The 17,410-nt window shown below is 64.6% G+C and overlaps 3 protein-coding genes across 7 annotated transcripts; 2 read left to right on the forward strand and 1 right to left on the reverse strand.

Moving 5' to 3' along the window:
• The first annotated feature begins 1,433 nt into the window (after positions 1–1,433).
• Positions 1,434–3,403, forward strand: GNG13 (G protein subunit gamma 13). 3 transcript variants are annotated; one of them, XM_086374344.1, is made up of 4 exons: positions 1,512–1,556; positions 1,691–1,783; positions 2,906–3,037; positions 3,217–3,403. In XM_086374344.1, exons 3-4 carry the CDS (start codon positions 2,940–2,942, stop codon positions 3,320–3,322), a joined length of 204 nt encoding a protein of 67 aa, XP_086230470.1. In that variant the 5' UTR covers positions 1,512–1,556; positions 1,691–1,783; positions 2,906–2,939; the 3' UTR covers positions 3,323–3,403. The 3 variants fall into 3 exon arrangements, with proteins under 3 accessions (XP_086230468.1, XP_086230470.1, XP_086230469.1); XM_086374342.1 differs by lacking the exon at positions 1,691–1,783 and having other exon boundaries at positions 1,434–1,556; XM_086374343.1 differs by lacking the exons at positions 1,512–1,556; positions 1,691–1,783 and adding an exon at positions 2,582–2,642.
• Positions 3,370–11,559, reverse strand: CHTF18 (chromosome transmission fidelity factor 18). 2 transcript variants are annotated; one of them, XM_086374338.1, is made up of 22 exons: positions 11,360–11,559; positions 10,949–11,143; positions 10,718–10,868; positions 10,411–10,579; positions 9,961–10,053; positions 9,824–9,876; positions 9,551–9,695; positions 9,045–9,254; positions 8,441–8,538; positions 8,044–8,167; positions 7,807–7,958; positions 7,557–7,650; positions 7,221–7,319; positions 6,969–7,099; positions 6,576–6,747; positions 5,646–5,870; positions 5,415–5,564; positions 5,195–5,325; positions 4,428–4,572; positions 4,212–4,325; positions 3,833–3,890; positions 3,370–3,759 (listed from the first exon to the last, which is right to left on the reverse strand). In XM_086374338.1, the coding sequence occupies exons 1-22, from the start codon at positions 11,448–11,450 to the stop codon at positions 3,623–3,625; spliced, it is 2,937 nt and encodes a 978-aa protein (XP_086230464.1). In that variant the 5' UTR covers positions 11,451–11,559; the 3' UTR covers positions 3,370–3,622. The 2 variants fall into 2 exon arrangements, with proteins under 2 accessions (XP_086230464.1, XP_086230465.1); XM_086374339.1 differs by lacking the exon at positions 5,195–5,325.
• Positions 11,560–11,727: 168 nt separating this feature from the next.
• RPUSD1 (RNA pseudouridine synthase domain containing 1) lies at positions 11,728–14,931 on the forward strand. 2 transcript variants are annotated; one of them, XM_086374341.1, is made up of 6 exons: positions 11,728–11,880; positions 12,420–12,606; positions 12,682–12,805; positions 12,937–13,039; positions 13,208–13,309; positions 13,742–14,931. In XM_086374341.1, exons 2-6 carry the CDS (start codon positions 12,425–12,427, stop codon positions 14,155–14,157), a joined length of 927 nt encoding a protein of 308 aa, XP_086230467.1. In that variant the 5' UTR covers positions 11,728–11,880; positions 12,420–12,424; the 3' UTR covers positions 14,158–14,931. The 2 variants fall into 2 exon arrangements, with proteins under 2 accessions (XP_086230467.1, XP_086230466.1); XM_086374340.1 differs by having other exon boundaries at positions 12,420–12,805.
• The last annotated feature ends 2,479 nt before the right edge of the window (positions 14,932–17,410 follow it).

Consider the following 17,410-nt stretch of genomic DNA (forward strand, 5'->3'; position numbering starts at 1 on the left):
ACAGCGGCTTCACAGGCTCACACAAGCATGCACACATCAGCTTGACTGCCGTGTAGTCACCGCCTCTGTCCCATGGAGTCACCAGGGTCAGCACAGAGACCACTTCTGAACCCTGAGGGTCCACAGAGCAGCAGGTGTGGCCGGTGCTCACAGCCAGGAAGCAGCACGCAGAGCGGGAATGCAGGACCCCACGCCCCACACAGCTCCCGCCATGCTGGTGAGGTGATGACACCCAGGCGTTTTCAAGTGACATCATGAAGGCCTGTGTGCAGTGGTCTCAGTGGAGCACTCCGAACCATGGAGGAGAGATCACACGACGCAGGCCTCAGAGCAGAGCACAGGGGCTGTGCCCCGCCAGGTCACACCAAGGCTCCTCCCAGGGCCAGAACACAGTCCTGGGTTCCCCATTCTGCCTGTACCCTCCATGGGGAAGGCATGGCTGGGGGCAGGGACTGGCTGGCTTGGTTTCAGTCTAAATCTTGAGCCGGTTCTGGGGGCTGACTCAACACTGTGCCTGAGCACCCACCTCTTGTGAGCAGGGTCCCAGCCACGGGAGAGCCCCAGGCACCCCGAGTAACAGGGTGCCTGCCCAGTCACAGGGCACCAGAGGAAGAGGCCAGGGGTGGGGGCAGGGAGTGAGGTCAAAACTGCTGGCCATCTGCCCTGAGGAGGATGCTGGCAGCCTTGGCTCTAAGTCCCCCCACCCCCCATAAATCCATAATAAGAAATAATCCCTAGTTTTCCTAACATGCCCCAGTTCCAGAAGCGCCTCCTGTTCCGTTGTCACATTGGTGTGGGAGAGGGCCGGGCAGGTGCCGCTGACCTTGTTTTCTGTGATCACAGCAGGGAGCCCAGGGCCCGAGGCGGGCGAGGAGCACCCCAGGCCTGTCCCACTCCCGAGTGGGAGCACCTACTGAAGGCCTGGCCCAGGCTGCCGTGGGGAGCCATGGGGTCTGGCCTCCAAGGGGACTGGTTGGTGAACTGGACCCTGCCACCCACCACAGCTGCCCAGCTGCCCACTGCTGGCCTGGGAATGCAGGGCAGGAAGCAACTCCACACAGACCCAGGTGTCCTGGTCAGAGTAGGCTCACGCCCGTGGTGGGTCAGCCCTGGGCCTGTCAGTGGACACTGCGGAGGCTGGGAGTGGGGGTGGGGGGCAGTATCCCGGCCTGGAGACTCCAGCCCATGAGGAGCACCAGGGGCTGGGGTACGATCTACCGGCTGACGGTCTTCGGTTCTGCACCACATGGCAGCCTGCAAGCCCACCCAGCCCAGTGGGAGGACACCTCACCCAGGGCCAGAGCCGAGCCTACACTGCTCCCAGCTGCACCTCCCACCCCCCAAAGGCTGGCAGAGTGTGCCTGGTGAAGCCAGCTCCCCATGGTCAGCCCAGCCCCCCAGGAGGGCGGGCAGAGGGTGGGGGCGGTGCCTGGGCCTGGCCCAGGTGGCGGGGTGGGCGGGGCACCTGCCCAGGCTCTGCCCGGCTCGCTCGCCCATCACTCGTCCTCGCCATCCCGTGGCCCTCGTCATCTCTGTCCTCGCGGTCGCCGTCCAAGGTAGGTCTCGGGAGCTCGCCCCTGTGCTGAGCAGACTTTGGGGCCTGCCCAGGTCCCACTGGGCTGACCTGGACGCCCCCCCAACCCCTGAGGCGCCCTTGCCTATCTGTCTTCGGTCGTCCTCCTGTCCCAAGGGGCCGGCCAGACAGCGGGAGAACCCTCCATCCGCCGGCTGGCTGCGAGGGGAACGGCATCCGCGCGCGCCGCCCGCCCGCAGTGCCTACCGAGTGAGCGAGCGCTGTGCGCCGAGGCCGGGCCGCGCGGCGGGCTAGGCAGCGGGGCTTGGGGGCTGCGGACCCGGCTGCTGCCCCCCTAGCTGGGGGGTGGGGGGACGCACCCACGTGAATGTGAGAACCTGCGCTACCGGGTGGGGTGCTGGAACTCAGGGTCTCTGGGAGGAAGCTCCTGCTCGCCCCCACTGGCTACCCCCCAGAGCCTCGCTACTTCCCCAGTCTCACTCCCTCCTGGTAGACCCTCCCAGGAGCCCTTTCCGCACCCTGAAGTAGGCAGTGTCACATTCCTGGCAGCCCCTGTGCACACTTCCCAGGTCAAGGAAGCCAGTCCCTTGGTTCCCAGCTTCGGTGACGGGGGCAGGGGTTGGGGGACAGCCAGGGGCTCCCTGGGCCCCCGAGTGGGCTGGAGCAGGGGGAGGCAAGGAGCGGCCTTGCCTCCCTTCACTTGCTGGCCGGGTCTGGAGTCTGAACCTGTGCTCTGCCGGGTGGCCCGGCAGTCAGGCAAGTTGGAGAAGGTGCAGGAGGCTGCAGGGGCCCAAGTCCTGGACCAGCTGGGCAGCCCGCGACTCCAAGACCCCGGCACGTGCCCCAGCCCGCCCCCTGGGCAGAGATGCAAATAGCAGCCCCACCCTCCTGGCCCCTGGATTAACCTGCCCTCCGGGTGGGCTTTGCCCATGCAAAGCAGGGGGAGGGGTGTGTGTGTGTGCCCAGCCCCTGACACAAAGGTCTTCTGCGATGGGAAATGGGTCCTGCACTTTAAGGGTCAGGGACCTGACCTGTCCTGCTGTTGGCAGGACACTGCCCCTCCCCTCTCCAACCCAGAGGCCCAGCCTTGGTGAGGCTTCGATGGCAGGTAGGGGTGCAGAGCTAAGCATGGAAAGTTTTCTCGGCAGTTAATGAGCCCCGTGGGAGGTGGGGGGGCAGGCACATGGGGCCTGATTACTGTGGCCTCAGCCCCAGCCCTGTTCCCTGGTGGGTGGCAGAGGCCGTGGGGACTCCCCAGGCAGTGAGCGGGTGTCCCTTTCTGTGGGGGGTGCTCACCAGAGGGAGGGTGCATCAGGAGGGTGACTGCAGGCTGGCAGCCCCTGGCTCTGTGGCTTGCCCCATACTCCCCAGCCCCAGGCTGGCCGCTTCCGAAGCCCCCGACGCCATGGAGGAGTGGGACGTGCCCCAGATGAAGAAGGAAGTCGAGAGCCTCAAGTACCAGTTGGCTTTCAAGAGGGAGATGTCATCTAAGACCATCCCTGAGTGAGTCCCCAGGACACCCTGTGGAGCTGCGGCCACACCCCCTAGGCTGGCAAGATTTGTGTCTCATTTCCCTGCCCTGTGCTCATTTGTATGAACCAAGACCACACCCCCACACACTGCCACCAGGCAGCACTCCTGGGGCCAGGAGCCCACGTGCTCACCCACCCTCCCCACCACAGGCTCCTCAAGTGGATCGAGGAAGGGATTCCCAAGGACCCCTTCCTGAACCCCGACCTGATGAAGAACAACCCGTGGGTGGAGAAGGGCAAGTGCGCCATCCTGTGAGCCCCCGCGGCCCAGACTCACGCCTCCCTGTAAAGTGGACGCCTCTGTAAAGGTGTGAGTTTTATAAAGACTTTGCGAGAACGCTGGTGCTTTCGTACACTTTCTAGGAGAGAGAAAGCAACACGTAGGTAGCCGGTGTGTATCGGGATATCTGGTGTAGTCCAGGGTGTCTGGCGTGACCCCAGAGGGTCCAACATGGACTAGAGTGTCCAGCACACGCTCTGGGGACGTCCAGCATGGGTCGGGGTGTCCAGCACAGCCCAGGGTGGCCGCCCAGGCTCCAGGGGCTCGCCATGCCCCCTAGAGCAGGTCTCTGATGTACAGGCTGCGCCGCACGGCATTGGAGACGCCCTCCTTGAAGCGGAACCACACGTCGCTCCTGCCCACTGCAGTGCCCACAGGCCGCTCAGCTGTGTCAGTCTCAGGGGCCTCGTGCCCTGCGGGGGCCACACAACCGTTCTTCCACCTGACTCCGGCCAGTCCCTCCACCACCCACCCCTCCATACACACCTGTGCTCGGGGCTGCTGCTCTCTTGACAACCACACGACCGAAGAAGTCCCTCTCGGGCTGAAGGAGACAGGCTGGTCAGGTTCACGGGGACTGAGCTCTAGCGGACTAGCCCTACCTGGGGAAAGGGCCCAGAGGCCATGGCCCCCTCCTGCTGAGCCTCTCTGCATGCACCCTCCACCACGCTCACACTCACCTCTTCCCTGCCAAGGTCAGGAGGTGCCAGCACGCTGCCCAGGTGGGAACTGGGCCCAGGCAGAGCCATCATGCTGAGCAGCAGGGAGCTGGACTCCAGGACTTAGAACCAGCCCACTGCAAAGTCGCCTGCCCAGGGCCCCCAGCGCCGCCCCCACGGCCTCCCACTCATACGTCGGCCCCTACCTGTTCCTCCAGGGCGGCTCTCTTCAGGATACACTCCAGCCGCTGCTTGTGGTTGCATGGGGCAGGTGGCTGCAGCTCCTTCTCCCCCGAGCCCCCCGGGGGACCCCCATCCACCTGCAAGAAGTCACAGACAGTGACAGTTGACTGGGTAGGACCACAGCGGGGCTCGTATCCTCTCCAAGGGCCCTGCTCTACCCAGGGCCTGGGGAGGCTCACCTGGGGGCCATCCCTGGCCCGAGCCGAGGCCTCCACCCGCCGCATCTTCTCCACTTCCACCTCGCGGGCAATGAGCTGCTTGGCCTGGTAGGTGAGGGGCTTGCGGGCAGGCAGCTCGGGAAAGTGGCAAACCTCCTCCACGTTCCTGCTCTTGGGGTAAGCGGGGCAGGGCAAGCCCCGGGACACCTGGTCAGCAGGGACAGGCCACGAGCTACTTACCACCTCTGGCCCCACCTGGCAGACTCAAGAGTGCAGGACGGGGTCCAGGCCTGGCCCTGCTGTGCCCCAGCTCCACAGCAGCAGGGGCATTCCCACCCTGAGCCTCAGTTTCCCCCACCACACATGGGCAAGTGGAGGGCTGCCCAAGGAGGAACTGACACCACACAGCAGGGCCTGGGCTCAGGCTGGGCTGAGCGCATGGAATGGGCATCATTACTGCCTGAGGCCTGCATCCGGCCCCCACTAGTGCCAGCACTCCACCCCATGACCCTCTCAGGACAGAGGAGCGGAGCCCTGTGGAGCTCGAGGGCCCTCTGGGGGCAGCTCCTGCGGGCACTGAGGGACTCCACGTACACCTCCCGTCCCAGGGTCGGCCCCAGTGGGGGCTCCACTGCACAGTCACATTCGGGCAAGGAATGAGCTAGACCTGACTCCCCCAGCCTTCAACAAGAGACCTGAGGCTCACACCATGCCTTCAGACTCTGGCCGAGCAATCGCTGTGGCACCTGGAGCCCAGCACCCCCAGCCCAGGTGCTGCACAGACTCACGGCTCCAGCCTGTAGATGTACTGCCCGTCGGGCGTGCGGTCCTGGCGGTAGGTGAGGCTGTAGGCAAGCATGGTGCCTACCAGGCTGGCCAACTGCTGCTTCTCTCGGGCGCTGTACAGCTGTGTGCTCACCTGTGGGCCAGCAGGGCACTGAGCCAGGCCCCACCCACCCCAGGAGGCACGCCCCTCCCGGGCCCAGCACTGCCAGGCCAGGCACTCACTGGGCGCAGCTTGGGCGTGAGGATGTCCAGGAGCAGACAGAGGGTGTCTAGGATGAGTGCCTGCGGTGCAGCCCAGCTGCGGGTGGCTGGCGTGATACCTGACACCAGCGTCTGGATCAGGTTCTGTGTCTGGTTCATGCGATTCTGGGCCTGGGGTGGAGGGCGGACCAGGACTGAGTCACCCAGGACCCCAGGGCTAGACCCTGGCCCCGGGCAGGGCACAGGCCGTACCTCCTGCTGGCTGCTGGGGAAGGTGATCCGCGGCACGTGGCTGGAGGCGAAGAGGAGGTGGAAGGCCGGGAGCAGGAAGGGCAGGTAGCGCATCAGCTGGAAGCTCTGGCCGTGGAGGGCGGCCCGGCCCAGCAGGTCGTCAAAGGCCAGCCAGTCGAGGGCAGTGCACACGGCGCCCAGGCTGGAGTCCCGTAGCCTCATCCGCAGGAAGTTGTCGAACAGGCCCTGAAGGCAGGTGGACAGGCCAGTCCCTGAGGCCCTCCAGCCTCATGGAGCCCACCCACAGCACAAGTGCCACCCTGGGGGGACCTTCCCCTCCCACCAGCCTGTAAGCCGCAGCGAGTGGCCACAGGGCCATGAGGGGGCCAGAAAGGCCTAGCCTGCTGCCCCCACTCGTCTGACCCAGTCACCTCCTAAAGGAGAGGGAAGCTCTGTCCACCAGGGTCAAGGGCACAGAGCCTACGCACGTTCCATGTGGGAGTCCCTCCCCTCCGGCCACCACGCTGCCCTCCACACAGTGGTTTTCCGGATTTGCAAGGATCCCCAGCTGCTAATCCAAAGCTGCTTAGCCAGGGAGGCAGCTTACACCAGGCTTCCCGGGGGTGGGGGTAGGGGGGCCTGCCACCTGCTCTCCACCCCACCTGCACATATGGAATCCAGCCCCTCCTGCCACTGCCGGGCCCTTTAGCTACTTCCCCAAGGGCAGACACAGAGATCCCACCAGACAACCCCCGCCAGCCACCCCCCCTCCTGCCTGACCCTGCTCCCTCTCAGAAGCCTCCCAAGCACCGGGTCCACCAGTTTCTTCTTGGGCGCAGCACCACTGAAGGTGCATGTCCCAGTCAGTTGCTGGCCAGGGTCGAAAAATGCTGCCAGAACGGGGCCTCCTGCCCCCCAACCCCCACGAGGCTGGAGGTGGGGCACGGTTACCTGGACCACCTTCTCATGCTCGCCCGCAGACATGGCCACGTGCAAGATGTGGTAGAAACGCTGCGCGGCTGTGGTCAGGGGCGCCTCGGCAGCGAGGGGCCCTGAGCCCGAGAGCTGGTCCCCGAGCAGGAGCATGTGAGTGCGCAGGGTTGAGGCCTGACCCACACGGCGCCTGCAGGGGGAGCTGAGGCTGGAGTGGAGCCCCTGCCCCGTCACCCAGACCCAGCCCTACCCACCCTCGTCCTCCGGGTAGCACCGGCTTGTGCATGTTTAGGGCACCCTGAGGTGCCACAGGAGGGCAAGGTGCCACGGCTCCATCAGCAAAGGCAGAGCTGGCTGTCTTCCCAGGGCAAGGGTACCGTGGACATTCCAGGCCAAGGCTGGCCTGCCTACCTCTGGGCCCGGGGCAGCTGGAAGACCTCCTGCCACACGGAAAAGAGCCCCTTCCGCTGATCCTTCAGGCCAATGTGTGTGCTCTGAACGGCCTGAACGCTCAGCTCCCACTGGCCCCGCCTGTGTAGGAACTGGACATGGGGTCAGGGAGGGTGAGGATGGCTGACCCCAGCTCCAGCAGGAAATGGACACAGGGGAGATGTGGAGGGGGCGCTGGCCGCCCCGTCCCCTGCCCCAGAGCCACCTGCCCACCTGCAGGGCGTTGATGCAGGCGCGGATGTCGTTGTCCGTCTTCTCACAGAGGGCCGCCAGAGCGCCGGGGTCAGCCCGCATGCCCCGCCGCAGGGAGATCTGCAGAGGGGTGGGAGGATGAGTGTACCCCTAGCCCTGCCCTGTAGCCACCACCTCCCTAGAAACAGCTCCTATCCAACGGGGAGCAAAGGCCGAAGAGCCCTGCAGAAGGAGCTCGGTTGCGCATTGGAACCACCCACAACCAGAGAACAAACTGGCCCGGGACCTCCACCCAACATCCTGGGGGTAGCCGGGGGGCCACAGGCGGATGGCGGAGGCAAGGCAACCCTCACAGACCTCCTGGAGCCGCTGCATGAGCCTGGAGGGCAGCGTGGGCGGGAAATGTAGCAGGAGGGCCTGCTGCTTCAGCTGCCGGAGAGAGGGAGCGAACCTGCGGAAGCAGGGCATGCATAGTGAGCCGGCCCTGGCCAGGGCACTACCTGAGTCCAGCAGCGAGGGAAGTGGGAAGTGAAGAACAAGCCTCCCAGTGGAGACCCCGCCCACCCGACAGAAGCCCCTCCCCAGCCGAGGCCCCCCCTCCACTCACGGGTCGTTGCAGATGCAGATAATGGGCCTCATCAGGAGCCCTGCCTCTGCCCGGCGCCGCCGCCCCCCGCCTGTGGGCACAGATGGGCCCCCTGGCCCTGCCTGCTGTGGGCCCTTGCGATCCAAGACACTCAGGAGAACATTAATGGCAGCCTGGGGGGACACGGAGATGGCAGTGAATCATAGCCCCCCACTGCGGGACGACCAGCCCACCTGCCGGCCTACCCAGGAGGCCCACCGTGGGGGCCCCATCGATCTCGTCGATGACCAGGCAGTTGGGTCTCCCACCAGCACCCAGGACGGACTCCATCTGCGTGGCCGCCTCGATGCGTGTGCGGAAGGCTTCAGGGCTGCGGTCATCACTGGAACCAGGAGGCCCGGGAGCAGCTGTCAGGGTAGCCAGTGTCCCCAGCCAGACGGTCCCCCAGGGCAGAGCCCCCACGCCTACCACTCAAAGATACTACACAAGGCCACCCCCTGACACCACGCCAAGTCCCAGGAGCCCTGAGGTGTGTGGACCATGCCGCCTCATGCACCTGGGACACCAGACCCCAGCTCCAAACCAGGCATTCAGGGCTGTGTCCCAGTCGGCCAGGCACGTTAGGACACAGGGAGGCCCAGCCTTCCCCCCTCACCTCGCATTCATCTCCACCACGCAGTACCCAGCGTGCCGCGCAATCACGTGGGCCAGGGTGGTCTTGCCCAGCCCTGGGGGCCCACACAGCAGTGCCACCTGCAGCCAGGACAGGAGAAAATGTGCTGCAACCCGCCCCGCCTCATAGACTTTGGGAGTCCCTGGCCCAAATGCCAGAGACAAAATCCCATCCCACAAAGTGCAGTGCCAGGGGATGTTGCCCTGCCCTGCCCCTATCACCAAAGAAGGACAAGCCCCCGCCTGCTCGTGGCGCAAACAATAAAGGCTCATGTCAGATGAGTGGCACTGAGATCGGACACAGACACAACTGTTACTGCCATGACTGACGCCTGAAACCCACCCACGTTCCAGTGTAATCACTGTGGGAAGATGCAGGGCCCTTCAAGTAGTGCTGACTTTGTCTAAGTCATTAGAAGAAAGGACTCGCGTCCTAGCTCAAACTGCTGACACTCCACACCAAGACATTGACATCATCACAGCCTCGGGGGCAGTAAATGTGCCTCATGGCCCCCAGAGGCTGCAAAGGCACCAGCCACCCAGAATAAGCCATTAGACATGTGTGCAGAGCAGTCAGGTGCACTCACCTTCTGCCGGGGCCGCCCACTTGGGTCCAGCTCAGCCTCCAGCATCTCCTCGAGAACTTGTTCATGGCTCTTCCACTTGCTGGAAGCTGTGGCCTCCTTGCCACCACGGGCCGGTTCTGCACTGGGCCTAGGCTTCCGGACAGGCTTCTCTCGGCCAAACACCACTAGGTCCCACAGCTTCAGCCACTTGAGAAGGCAGCGGTTAGTGAACTGAAAAAAGAGAGGCCTGGCCTGGGTGGGGGGTCTCCTCATGCCTGCCCCTCATGTCACTCTACTCTTTAAAGCCCAGAGACACATGCAGGGACGCTGAGGCTGAGTGACCAGTGAAAGGCCCAAATTAGCCTCAGTTTCTTTATCTACCAACACAATCCAACAAAGCTCATCAAATCCTTCCCCTAAATTCTGACACCCCTGTGGGCTGGCAACACAAGGACCTATTAGGCCCTGAGTTCTTTTCTCTCAGCAACAAAGAAGCCAGTCACATTTGAGCAAGAACAAGGCCTCACGTCATCACTGAGCAGCTCCGTATAGCGCTGTGGTGCAAACTCATCCACCCAGAGGCAATGCTGGGAGGCATCTTGGCTGTCAGCTGGCTCCTCCTCAGGTGCCCCTGAGGGCTGGGTCTCCTCCTCCATCTCCTGTGACCTGAGACTGGAGAGCATCATACCCTGAGCCACTGGGCCTTAACCCCATGCAGGGACTACCCCCCTGGAATGCACACTAGGGGTCAGCAGTCCAAGGACTAGCGAGGATCCTGGGGTGGAGAGCCCCCGTGTCACCTGCACAGCATGTCTGAGAGCCGCTGGGCCTCTTCCAGCAGTCGCCGTCGCCGCTGTGCAAATTAGATCAAAACAGCTCAGCCACCAGTCACCCAGGAGCCACTCCTTCCCTCCCAGGAAACCCCAGCAGCCCCCACCTCGCTGTCGACCTTCTCCTTCAGGGAAGTGAAGGGCATGCCCAGCAGGTCCAACTGGCCACGGCCACGCCACCCGGTGTCACGGAAAGGGCTCTGTGGGGGAAAGCGGGCATCAGTCACTCCCTTCTAGTTATGGGGTTGCCACAGCTCCCTCCCAACGGTGCTCAGGGATCCATGTGGCATTCCCTAGCATCCACAGCCACAAGGAGCCCCTTCTAGCTCCAGTGACCCCAAGGGGTCACTGGAATGGCAGCAGATCTAAGGAGAAGGATGAAGGAAAAGGTAGAAAAAAAGAGAAGAAAGAGGGGAGAAAAGATGGAGGAGGAGGAAGAGAAAGAAGGTGGCCTTCCCGAATGCAAGAGCAGAGGCAGGGTGATCTCTAGAAGGGTACCCAGAGTCAGAGTGAGCATATGAGGTCCATGTACCGGCTCGTGGCTACACGGCACCCACCTGCACCCCAGTGCCCACTGGGTCAGCCCGAAGCACCAGAAAGGCCCGGTCGCCGCCCGTGGAGGTCACATTGACGTAGTCTTCCAAGACTGGGGGCCGCCGCAAAACAGGATTGCGGGTGGCTAGTGAGGCCTGAGTGAGACCCGCATCAGCCCCAGAGTCTAAGGGCCTGGGAGAGAACCACGATTGTTATGGAGATACTCAGGGAAGAGCCATGGACCCAGCCCTGCCCCAGGCCCCAAGCCCTTGTTGGAGGAATGGGATCCTTCCAATGCCCCTGGAGACGCCTCTGCCCCAAGTTACACACCCTTCGCCCAACAGCTCATCAGGTATCTCGGGACTTGGTGGGGGAGTGATGTCCAGAGTCGGGGAATCAGGAGGTGTCATCTCTTCCATCTCCTCCGACCTAAAGTTCAGTCTCCTGACAGCCTGCAGTCTGGACCGTTTGATGTGGGGAGCTGGGGAGACACATGGAAGGAATAGAGGGCCTTCCCCAGCCTCGCACCCCACCCCTATGCTCTGGGCCCCAAAAACGTACTAGGGGGCAGGGATCTGTCGCCCTGGATGTCAGGAGCCAGATGCCTCTTCCTGACACTGCCCTTGCTGTTCCTTGGAGGTCCGCCTGGAGAACAGTGAATGGCAGCGTCCCCTCCAACAATTGCCTCCTCGAACGTCTGGCGGGGCCGGCCCACAGTGGGCTGGGGGTCCCTGGAAGGCGACAGGGCGGCAGTCCCTGCGGAAGGAAAGCCCATAGCAGTCATCCAGAGCAGCTCGTCTGCACACACAGCCACAGCCCCCGCGGCCGGCGCCGCTGCAAGGCCGTGCTCTCTCCAAGGGGGTTGCGGCCTCTCCCCTGCGCGGCCCTCAGAGCAGCCCTCCTGGACTCCCCGCGAGGGCCAGGCTTCCGTCGAGCTACCTGGGACGAGGCCGCGGCGATACTCGCGCCTACCTTCCAGCTCGGCCAGCACCTCGAGCTCGGCCGCGAATTGGCTGTCGAAATCGTCCTCGACGCCGTACAGCTCCAGCTCGTAGTCCTCCATGGCTGCTGGATGCGCAGCCGCCCGCCGCGGGGACCTGGCTCCGAACCTCCCGCGCCCCGCGCGCCGCTCCCGCCCCCAGCGACCCGGTGCCACCAATCAACGGCCGGCGTGCCCGGCGGCGCGTTCCATTGGCCAGGAGGAAGGGCGGGGAGTGGGCGGGGTTGCGTATGCACGCTGGGTGGGGCCGAGCCCTGACGCCAGAGGGGGAGCCGCGGGACTCGGGCGCTCTCCATTGGTCAGTAGGACCGCCCGTCCGTGCCGTGGGCGGGACGTGGGCGGGGCTGAGACCGCAGGCCTGGCCCGGCCAGGCGCACCTCTGTGGCCTGAATTATTGCTCCGGTACCACTGGGCCACGAGGCGCGGGACGCGAGTGCGGGAACCAGGGACAGGTCGCGGCATCGGAAGCCCGGACGGCGCAGCCCAGCTGCAGGTCGATCCCGGAGTGGGCAGGGGCGCGGGAAGGATTTGCAGCGGGAGTCCACCGGGCACCCTTCCGCCGGTGTCCATGAGACGCGGGAGGCGAGAGTTCCGCGGAGAGGAGCCAGAGCAGGGGGCGTCTGCGTGGGCGAGAAAGGGCCCCGTCTCCTGCTCTGTACCCGCCCCACTCAGGAAAAGGCCAATATCACGTGTCTGTGGCCCGCCTCGGGAAGAATCCGTGGGAGCGGGCTGGAGGGCAGGACTGCTTATCCCCACAGGCCCGGGTCTGGGAAGGACCGCCCCACAGCCAGAACTCAGGGCACCACTAGCTTGCCCTCTCCTAGCCAGAGCCCCCAACCAGTAGACGCCCTGCTCATCCCACTCAGAGGTTGGGAGTGCAGGCACACAGTCGGTCTACAAGCTTGCCTGACAGCATCAGTGGCTTCAGACCGACGGCCCTGGGGAGCAGGGGTGTTCAGGCCAGGTGGGCAGGGCTCTGATGCGGGCTAGGCAGCCCATAACCCCGTTCCACACACTTGCCCCGCATTGCAGCCACCATGGAGCCAGGCAGCGTGGAGAATCTGTGTGTCGTGTACCGGAGCCATGACTTCCTGGTGGTGAACAAGCACTGGGACGTACGCATCGACAGCAAAGCCTGGCGGGAGACGCTGACCCTCCAGAAGCAGCTGCGGCACCGCTTCCCAGAGCTGGCCGACCCCGACACCTACTACGGGTTCAGGTACCCACAGTGGCTTCCACCGGGGGGGGAAGCAGCCCCCAACCCAGCCACCACTGAGCCTCTGCCCCATACTAGGTTCTGCCACCAACTGGACTTCTCCACCAGCGGGGCACTCTGTGTGGCTTTGAACAAGGCAGCCGCAGGCAGTGCATACAGGTGCTTCAAGGACCGGCGAGTCACCAAGGCTTATCTGGCTCTGGTAAGGCCGGGCTGGTCCTTGGGGCAGGAGCCTCCGACCCTCCGTCCACTTTGGTAGGCTGTGGATGTCAGGTGGGCTTCCCAGCAGTGGCGGGTGACCCCATGAGCAGCATGTGACCCCCTGCCTGGCAGGTGCGGGGGCACGTCCAGGAGAGCCGAATGACCATCAGCTACGCCATCGGCAAGAACAGCACAGAAGGCCGGACCCACACCATGTGCATTGAAGGCACACAGGGTACGGAGGGCAGGGGGTGGAGGGACCAGGGACACAGCCGTCCAGAGGGGACCCTGGATGAGCTGGGGCAACCAGGCCACATGACCGGGCTGCAGTGGACTCGGCCCCGGAGTGGCCTAACCCTAACCCTAACCCCAGCTATCTCTGAGCTTGCCTCGCTCCCCTCAGGTTGTGAGAACCCAAAACCAAGCCTCACAGAGCTGGTGGTCCTGGAACACGGGCTGTATGCAGGTGACCCAGTCTCCAAAGTGCTGCTGCAGCCCCTCACAGGTGTGTCCCGGATGTGTGCCCAGGGCCCCTGCTCCCTGCTGACGATGTCCTGCCTTGGCCTCTCCCGGCACAGGGCACCACAGTGTCCCCATCCTGCAGGGGAGGAACCTGCCCGGGAGCCCCCAGCATGCTGACCAGGCTCACTCCTGCCCCCCATGCAACCTCAGAATCTGCAGCCTCTTGCCCCACACAAGGTCTCTCTGGTCTGGGTTCTCAGCTGACTGGGCGCTGCTTTGGCCCTGCCCTCACCAGCAGCGTCCCAGAAGTCGCTTCTGTTTTGAGCTCTGACTTTGTGGCACGAAGCACAGGGAGGTCTAACGTCCCCAGGGGCTGCATGAAGCTTCAAGGACAGCACTTGAGCATGATGTGAATGGGTTTGGGGTGGGCACAGGGTTGTGCTCCCACCTGACTGCCCCCCTCTCCTCCCCAAAGGCCGGACGCACCAGCTACGTGTGCACTGCAGCGCCCTTGGCCACCCCATCGTGGGGGACCTGACCTATGGCCAGGCCTTGGGCCAGGAGGACCAACCATTCCGTATGATGCTGCACGCCTTCTACCTGCGCATCCCCACGAGCGCCGAGTGCGTGGAGGCCTGCACGCCCGACCCCTTTGTGCCCTCCCTCGATGCCTGCTGGAGCCCTCATACCCTGCTGCAGCCGCTGGACGAGCTCGTCCAGGTCCTGCGGGCCGCCCCAGACCCTGACCCCTCAGAAGGAGGCCCCGGGCCCTGCAGCCCCTGCACGCCCCTACCTGGGCCAGGCCGGCCCCCACCACCCCCCGAGACAGAGGTGCAGCGGGCCTCCTGCCTGCAGTGGCTATCGGAGTGGACGCTGGAGCCAGACAACTGAGAGCATCATACTAGGATGGGAACAGCAGGCTGGGACCTGCAGGGCCGGGCTGCTGGTCAGAGCCCTGGACAGTCCCTGCAGCGGCCAGGCCTAGAGCTGGGCAGCTGCGATCACAGAGGACAGGACTCTTGGGCTGCAGGACCCACACTGGCCTCCGTCCCAACACTGCTCTCCAAATGGCCTCAACAGCGCCTCCCTGGTTCTAGAGCCTCAGCTCCAGGGACTGACTTGTAGACGTGATTGGGTCAACATGCAAGAGGCAGAGCCAGGACCTGGGCCAGCCTCAGGTGGGCTCCTTCTGGCCCCCTACCCCACCCCCCAGAGCACCCTGCTGCATATTGCTCTGCCTGGACCTCCGTGCCCGCCACCCCCAGCCTGGCTGGGTCCTCCGTCTGCAGACCTCTACACCCTGACCCCCGCCCCCCGTGCCAGGCTGGTCCTACCTTGTGCCTTTGCTTCTGCCAGATTCTGGCCCCTCCACTCACATGCTGAGCGTCTCGCGTGGAAGTGGGTGTGGGCCACACACGTGCCATCAGCCCCCTCAACCCCCACCACATGTCATTCCTGCAGGCCTGCCCTGAGCATTGCCCCATGGGGTCTTCCAGGCCCCTCGTTGCAGCTGCTGCCTCTACCGCCTGCCTGACAGTCCCCAGGCAGAACCTCCGCCTGGAGCCAGGGGATCCAGGCAGTCCGTCCATCCCAACAACGCGGCCCAGCTGCAGGCCCAGCTGGGCTCTGAGGATGGAGAATAAATGCTCAGTGACAACCTGCAAATGGCTGTGAATGTGCCTGATGTGGGAGCTTCGGGGGGGGCTGGTCCCCCACCACAACCCCTGCATGGGGCAGACCTTTGCCTTAGGTCCCCAGCAGGAGCCTGGATGGACCCTGTGGTCCTGGCTGCTGACCTGCCTACCCCCCACATGCAGAGAACAGCCTGCAGCCCTGCTGTGGGGGCCGGGCACAGAAGCTGGGTCAGCTGCATCCCTGGAGGACCCCCAGGTCCCCAACAAAAGCATCAGAGCATCCGCCAGGGCTCCCCGCAGAGCTGCTGCCCAGAAAGTGCCAACCTTGGGAATTCCAACATCTCAGAATGCCACAGGGCAGGGGACAGGGGCGGGGGGTGGCACGTGCATGGGCCTCCTGGCAGCAGTCACACACCACATCACTGTGCCCACCCAGGCGAGGCCCCTCCTCTTGACTGGCTAAGGCAGACAGGCCCTGTTGTGGGGCTCCTGGGCTCAACCCAGCTGTGATCACAGCGAGAGCTCAGCCAGGGTGGAGCCAGAGGCAGCTGCCTGCCCAAAGGGTCTCTGAGACCCTGCCCCTGCTCCCTGCGCTTCCATCCCCTCATCCTTAACAGCACTGGGGGCGTCCACAGGGCAACAGCCCGCACAGACAGATGCTTACCACGGCGGGCCAGCGCCAGCCTCCGTCAACCTGGGGTGGGGCGGGATAGTCTCCCCTCCCTGCACTCCCAGCCCCTCTGTCCTCACCAGAATGGCCCCTCCACCTCCCTCCCACTGTCTTCCTCCTCTGCCCTCCTCTCCCTGCCACCTGCCGCCCCCACCCTAACCCAGCAACTTACCTGTTTCCTCCCCTCCTCGGGCCCCTGCGGAGCCTCAGGGGCCGTGTCAGCCTGGCTCCCCTGAGCCCCTCAGCCCCAGTGCAGGCTCCGCCCGCAGCCCGTGCTGGTGAGAGTCTTCATGGAGGATGAAGGGTGGTTCCTGAAGGACTCGCCATGAGCCCACCTAGTGCAGGCTTCCGGCCCCTCCCCTGGCCCCCTCGCAGCCGCACCCGATACATCTCCCGCTCAGCCATCATGCCTGCTGCCACCACAGGGTTCACTGCTGCCCCCGGCCCCTCACAACCTGTCCTGGGCCTGCAGTGGACTTTGGAAGTCCCTCGGACACACCCTGTTGCTTCCTAGCTGCTGGCACCTGCCAGAGGGTCTGGGCCCACAGGGGCTGCGGCTGCGGCAGGACCATCCTGACAGCTTCCCTTGCAGGTGGCCTCCCTACCCAGCTCAGGCCGGGCCACCCCAGAGCACCCCAGGGAGCGGCCAAGTCTCTGTCCTTGTGCCCCAGCAACTGGGCACCGTGGGGCAGGCGGGGCTCCTGTTATGTCTCCCTGGAGCACAGGTCCTGAACTCATGAGGGCGTTTCCCGTGCCAGGACAGAGAATCGTTTTTCTCCAGCGGGCCAGCGGAACCGCTGTCCACCACCCTCGGGTCCCAGGAAGCTGCTGGTGAGGCCAGGGAGCCAAAGGCTACCCCACCCCCTCCCTTCCGGAGCCAGGAGTCCGCCCCCACCCCACCCTCACCACCTTGCCACAGGGACGGGGACACACAGCCACCGCTGCCATGTGCCAGATTTCAGGACCTGCTTAGTGCCAAGGGGCCTGGGAGGTCAGCCAGGCTGGGGCCTGGGGCCAACCCTGACTGCTGGGCGGCAGGGTGGGACCTACTGGTGGGGAGGGCCTGGAGGAAAGCCAAGGGCACACAGGACCCACTGCAAAGCACAAGCCTGCTCAGGGCCCAGGGGCTGAGCCTGCAGAGCAAGCGACAAGACAGATGGCAAGAGGGCTGGACTGGACAGACAGGCGGCCACAGGGGCAGTAAGGCAAGGTGGGAGGGTGGCAGGGCCCGTGGGTGCCAGCTGCCCTGGGGATGCCCCATAGCCTGGCTTCTCTCCCTTGAGAGAGCCCCCCCATCCCCTCTGAGAGCCCCCAGGGCCAGATCTTGACCTGCTCCCTAGGGGTAGCCTGCCCCCCACCACTGGCGCCTGGGCTAAGGCCTCAGAGCCCAGACATGGGGTCCACCTGCCGATCTGCCCCCCACAGCCTACTGTGGGCAGCCCACAGAGGTCACACTCTAGGGGCACGATGCTGGCAGCTCAGGAGCCCAACCCGGCCGTAGGGCCCAATCCCACTCCCGCTTACCTGCTTGGCCAGTCAGGCCTCAGTCTCCCCATCTGTAAAACGGGCTGGCGGGGGCAGAGCCCATGAGCAGTACGTGGCAAAGCTGGGGACAGAGGGCCTTTCTACAGCTCGGCACTTGCCTTGTTGCTGTGTTCATCTGTCCACCCGGAGCCTGGGGTGCCCTGGAGGCTGAGCCCAAATAGGGTAGCGAGCGTCTTCCTCCTGCACTCACTGACCTGTAGGGAGTGTCCTCCGCCCGGCCTGGGCTCTTGGGTGGGTGGAGACCCCATCACCAAGTGACGACTGAGCGCTTGAGAACTGACTGGCCAGCCTCGGG

Source organism: Bos grunniens, chromosome 25 (assembly GCF_055505025.1).
Source record: "Bos grunniens cultivar Pamir isolate PY7600 chromosome 25, Bosgru_T2T1.0, whole genome shotgun sequence".
Lineage (NCBI taxonomy): Eukaryota > Metazoa > Chordata > Mammalia > Artiodactyla > Bovidae > Bos > Bos grunniens.

Bases quoted from the DNA above. Each gene is read 5' to 3' on its own strand.
- GNG13 (XM_086374342.1), top strand. From the start codon at position 2,940: ATGGAGGAGTGGGACGTGCCCCAGATGAAGAAGGAAGTCGAGAGCCTC. The intron at 3,038-3,216 runs GTGAGTCCCCAG...TCCCCACCACAG, and splicing joins TCATCTAAGACCATCCCTGA to GCTCCTCAAGTGGATCGAGG.
- CHTF18 (XM_086374338.1), bottom strand. From the start codon at position 11,450: ATGGAGGACTACGAGCTGGAGCTGTACGGCGTCGAGGACGATTTCGAC. The intron at 10,580-10,717 runs GTGTGTAACTTG...GTTCTCTCCCAG, and splicing joins GATGAGCTGTTGGGCGAAGG to GCCCTTAGACTCTGGGGCTG. The intron at 10,054-10,410 runs GTGGGTGCCGTG...TTTCCCCCACAG, and splicing joins CAGTGGGCACTGGGGTGCAG to AGCCCTTTCCGTGACACCGG.
- RPUSD1 (XM_086374340.1), top strand. From the start codon at position 12,425: ATGGAGCCAGGCAGCGTGGAGAATCTGTGTGTCGTGTACCGGAGCCAT. The intron at 13,040-13,207 runs GTACGGAGGGCA...CGCTCCCCTCAG, and splicing joins GTGCATTGAAGGCACACAGG to GTTGTGAGAACCCAAAACCA. The intron at 13,310-13,741 runs GTGTGTCCCGGA...TCCTCCCCAAAG, and splicing joins GCTGCTGCAGCCCCTCACAG to GCCGGACGCACCAGCTACGT.